Genomic DNA, 5,000 nt, shown 5'->3' with positions numbered 1-5,000 from the left:
ACCGTAAAGTTCTCCGCCTGCGGCAGGAACACGGTGAACGGTCCGATACTGAACAGGTCCCGTATCCCAGACATCTGTCACAAACATGAACTGTGTGAACAAGCTTTTTCAACAAGTGAGAAATATGACTTATAATGATAATAAGATAAATGACATAATGTTAATACTAAACCACTTACCGTTAACATCATGTTGAACTGAGAAGGTTGCCGAAACAGCTCCTGCAACAATGAACAGGGTAACAGTAAACATGTTGTCCCCCACCAATGACGTAGCTCCCCGCTTTGTGTGAATTGGTGACAATTCATCAAACGGATTAATGAGAAAGAGACAAAAAACTATAAATTATTTTTTTCCTTTTTTGGAAATTAGAATTTGAAAGTTGTCTTTGGACAATATGTCAGACAATGGACTGTTTGATAGTGAGATGCATTGATATAAAACAGGGTTTATGTTTTATAGGCAGATGAGGGACATTTATGCTGATACCGTAACATTATGGTCAATTAAATATTTTCAGCGATCCATTGTTTTCTGTCATTTAATTAAATGGCAGAAAACCGAGTGGGCAGAGTCCATAGGCCCTTATGAGAAACTTGAGAGGCTGCAAATATGCAGAAAATGTCCTGCCTACATTCATTAAAACAAGAACAGTAATTAGAACTGTGGTTGAGGAGGGGGGGGGTTACAGTTATACGTTTGTAGGTCGGCTATCATTTCAAACTAGATTTCACCGTGATAAGAGATGACATCACTCACGTTCCTGGTGTTGCCTCTGCAGAAGAAGCCGTCTCCCACGTACCCCCCTAAACAGGAGCACTTCCTCACCCCGAAACCCATGTAACGACACCTGGCAAACCTGTCACAGCCTCCGTTATCCTGCAACACAACCCACCGTCACACCTCTGTCCAGCCGTAGGACACACACACACACACACACACACACACACACACACACACACACACACACACACACACACACACACACATACACACACACACACACACACAGACACATACACAGACATACACACACACAGACACACACACACACAGACACATACACACACACACAGACACACACACACACACACACACAGACACACAGACACACTCACAGACACACACACACACAGACACACACACACACACACACACACACACACACACACACACACACACACACACACACACACACACACACTCACAGACATATACACACACACATCAAGCAAATATAAACTTTGAACTAAGGACAACATTCCAGGTTTAATGAGGTCCTCATAACCCCCGATACAAGGCTTACATCATGGGAGGCTGGTGGGGATCGGAGGACGGCCTCATTCCATTCCATGCATTACAATGAGCACGTCCTCCGATTTCTACCTCCACCAGCCTCCCTGTAGCACATAAATGGTAATATACAATAACAGTCTGCTGCGTCTCTCCGTGGACCAGACTGACACTTACAATCCTGCAGGGGTTCACTGGGGAGCAATACTTTCCACTTCCACTGTAGCCGTGGGAACAAATGCACGCCACCTGAATGGAATGGAGTTTGTTGTCAGATGTTGACGTTCTCAACTCAAAGAAATCGTTGTTTTTTACTCAGAGCACAATGTAATACAGAAGAGTTTTAATGGGAGTATAATCTTACTTTGTTTGGTCCTGTTTTGACACAGTCAGCGTTGGGGTCACATCCCCCGTTGTCTTTTAAACAGCTGTCTGCCTCTGAAAGAGAATGGTGATTGGACACCATTAAACCAATCATGTTGTTCATTTGACACAATTCTAATGGTAATAATCAAACATTCAGTTCACATCAATCTCAATCTCTCTCGATCGGTGCCGTGCCGTAATAGAGTGGCTACTTTCTCTTGCTTGACAGGATGATATGTTTCTCTCTTCCCCGTTGGTCAGCTGACCAGGGACTAACGTCAGAACTCCCTCGGGTGTCACACCCACTGCTGCATATTCATTAGAGGGTCGAGTGAGACCCTAACCCTAACCTGAAATGTTCAGGTGGCCAGGTGTACCGTGTTCAGGTGACTAGGTGTACCGTGTTCAGATGGCCAGGTGTACCGTGTTCAGGTGACTAGGTGTACCGTGTTCAGGTGACCAGGTGTACTGTGTTCAGGTGACCAGGTGTACCGTGTTCAGATGGCCAGGTGTACCATGTTCAGGTGACCAGGTGTACTGTGTTCAGGTGACCAGGTGTACCGTGTTCAGGTGACTAGGTGTACCGTGTTCAGGTGACTAGGTGTACCGTGTTCAGATGGCCAGGTGTACCGTGTTCAGGTGACTAGGTGTACCGTGTTCAGATGGCCAGGTGTACCGTGTTCAGGTGACTAGGTGTACCGTGTTCAGGTGACCTGGTGTACCGTGTTCAGATGGCCAGATGTACTGTGTTCAGGTGACCTGGTGTACCGTGTTCAGGTGACTAGGTGTACCGTGTTCAGATGGCCAGATGTACTGTGTTCAGATGGCCAGGTGTACCGTGTTCAGGTGACTAGGTGTACCGTGTTCAGATGGCCAGATGTACTGTGTTCAGGTGACCTGGTGTACCGTGTTCAGGTGACTAGGTGTACCGTGTTCAGATGGCCAGATGTACTGTGTTCAGGTGACCTGGTGTACCATGTGACAAATAAGGCTTTTCACCCTACTAAGTTGAGATAATAATCAGGGAAGAGAGCATGATTCTTTTTTGAATACATTTTGGAGTTCTAAGGATCTGACCATTTTAGCTGCATCACATCAACACTAACTCTCCTTACTTCTCCTCACTGGTCATGTGCTGAGCGCCCTCTGCTGACACTGCCAGAGGAACTGCAGGTTTTACTAACTTGAATGGGAAAGATAGGAAGTGGAATGGCTGTCCTAAAAAGGCAGTAGGTAGAGGGCAGTAGAGGGCAGTAGGGGGCAGTAGAGGGCAGTAGGGGGCAGTAGAGGGCAGTAGAGGGCAGTAGGGGGCAGTAGAGGGCAGTAGGGGGCAGTAGAGGGCAGTAGAGGGCAGTAGGGGGCAGTAGGGGGCAGTAGAGGGCAGTAGAGGGCAGTAGGGGGCAGTAGAGGGCAGTAGAGGGCAGTAGAGGGCAGTAATATATGCCATTTAGCTGACGCTTTTATCCAAAGCGACTTACATTGCAGTGTGTGCAGTAGGGTGCAGTTCGGGGTGTGGGGCAGTAGGGGGCAGTAGAGGCAGTTTGGGACGTGAGGCAGTAAAGCGTAGTAGAGGGCAGTAGGGGGCAGTTAGGGGCATGGTGCATTAGAGGGCAGTAGAGGGCAGTTTGGGGCATGGGGCAGTAGAGGCAGTAGGGGGCAGTTTGGGACGTGGGTAGTAGAGGGGAGTAGGGGGCAGTTTGGGACGTGGGCAGTAGAGGGCAGTAGGGGGCAGTTTGGGACGTGGGCAGTAGGGGTCAGTAGAGGGCATTAGGGGACAGTTTGGGACAAGGGGCAGTAGAGGGCAGTAGACGGCAGTAGAAGGCAGTTTGGGACGTAGGGCAGTGGATAGGGGTCAGGAGGGGGCAGTAGTTTGGGCCCTACCCAAGCAGACTACTCCATCCCCAGTGTAACCCTCCCAGCACATACAGGTCCTCTCCCCAGGCGACGTCTTGGTGCAGTTAGCAAACTCTGAACAACCTCCATTCCGAGTGTTACACAAGTCCATCTCTGGGAAAGACAAAAAATAAATGTAATAAAATCAAATTAGAATAACTGTTGTACCAAAGTGTATAGTAGATGAAAGTGAATTATTAATTTTAAATCAAATCGAGTACAATTCTGGGGGATTATTTTGAGTCTACCAAATGAAAACTAGGCAAACTCATTTTCTTGATTTTTCCATTTTATAATATAATAACATTATCTACCAAGAACGTCTACTGTACCTAAACATGAATGCATATAAAACATTACAGCTTGTTTATGAAAAAAGGAGATAAAGGTTTTAGAAACCTTTGCAGACACTTCCATTCCCTTGGTAACCAGCTACACAGGAGCAGAAGGGGGCAAATCCCGCCCCCTCGTTAATACAGCTGAAACAGACCACACCCTCTCGTTAACACGGCTGAAACAGACCACACCCCCTCGTTAACACAGCTGAAACAGACCACACCCCCTCGTTAACACAGCTGAAACAGACCACACCCTCTCGTTAGCATAGCTGAAACAGACCACACACCCTCGTTAATATAGCTGAAACAGACCACACCCCCTTGTTAACATAGCTGAAACAGACCACACCCCCTTGTTAACATAGCTGAAACAGACCACACACCCTTGTTAACACTGAAACAGACCACACCCCCTCGTTAACATAGCTGAAACAGACCACACCCCCTCGTTAACATAGCTGAAACAGACCCGGCCACCTCGTTAACATAGCTGAAACAGACCACAGACATTCTGTCATCATCTGGGTTTGAACTGCTAGCATTCATTCATTATTGGTCCATTGACCAATTCTAACCAGGGCTGGGGTTAGGGTTAGGTTTAGGGCTGGGGTTAGGGCTGGGGTTAGGTTTAGGGTTAGGGCTAGAGCTGGGGTTAGGTTTAGGGTCAGGGTTAGGGCTGGGGTTAGGGTTAGGGTTGGGGTCCATTGACTCAAACCAGGAAGTGAATCCACCAATGGGGGATGTTCCATTCACAAACTGCATCTTAATTAACTTCTTGGATGGAGTGACTTCAAATGTGCATTGATCGAAACCTCACACCGGATCCATAATCAATCAACCAATCAATAACTAGAATCAGTCACTCACTTTGCATTTTCATCACAGATACCGCCACATGCATCATTTTTGATTTCTGAAAAGAGAACATTTCAGATACCTTACTGTTGTTAACTTCTCAAACATAGAAACCTTGACAGTTAAAATTTTATTAATTGTAATAAAAGCATTGTGATTTTTATTAAAAGAGTAAGCTCTTGGGGGTGCCCAAAGTAGATTTTACAGTTAGTTTCAATATTGATAGACTTTAAGTGTGTGTGTGTGTGTGTGTGT

At 46.5% G+C, this 5,000-nt stretch overlaps 1 protein-coding gene across 1 annotated transcript in view; it reads right to left on the bottom strand.

Annotated features, from left to right (window-relative positions):
* stab1 (stabilin 1) overlaps positions 1 to 5,000 on the bottom strand; it is a gene marked incomplete at its 5' end in the record, with an annotated part of 51,956 nt that overhangs the window by 21,301 nt on the left and 25,655 nt on the right. Inside the window, 8 exons of the mRNA XM_083668555.1 lie at positions 3 to 74; positions 180 to 221; positions 760 to 879; positions 1,471 to 1,542; positions 1,658 to 1,731; positions 3,541 to 3,666; positions 3,952 to 4,031; positions 4,758 to 4,803. Coding sequence (XP_083524681.1) covers positions 3 to 74; positions 180 to 221; positions 760 to 879; positions 1,471 to 1,542; positions 1,658 to 1,731; positions 3,541 to 3,666; positions 3,952 to 4,031; positions 4,758 to 4,803 — 632 coding nt within the window. The remainder of the gene's footprint in view (positions 1 to 2; positions 75 to 179; positions 222 to 759; positions 880 to 1,470; positions 1,543 to 1,657; positions 1,732 to 3,540; positions 3,667 to 3,951; positions 4,032 to 4,757; positions 4,804 to 5,000) is intronic.

Source organism: Argentina silus (genome assembly GCF_951799395.1).
Source record: "Argentina silus genome assembly, chromosome: 4".
Taxonomy (NCBI): Eukaryota; Metazoa; Chordata; class Actinopteri; order Argentiniformes; family Argentinidae; genus Argentina; species Argentina silus.
The sequence above is the reverse complement of the archived record's forward strand: the minus strand, read 5'-3'. Positions and strand labels throughout refer to the sequence as shown.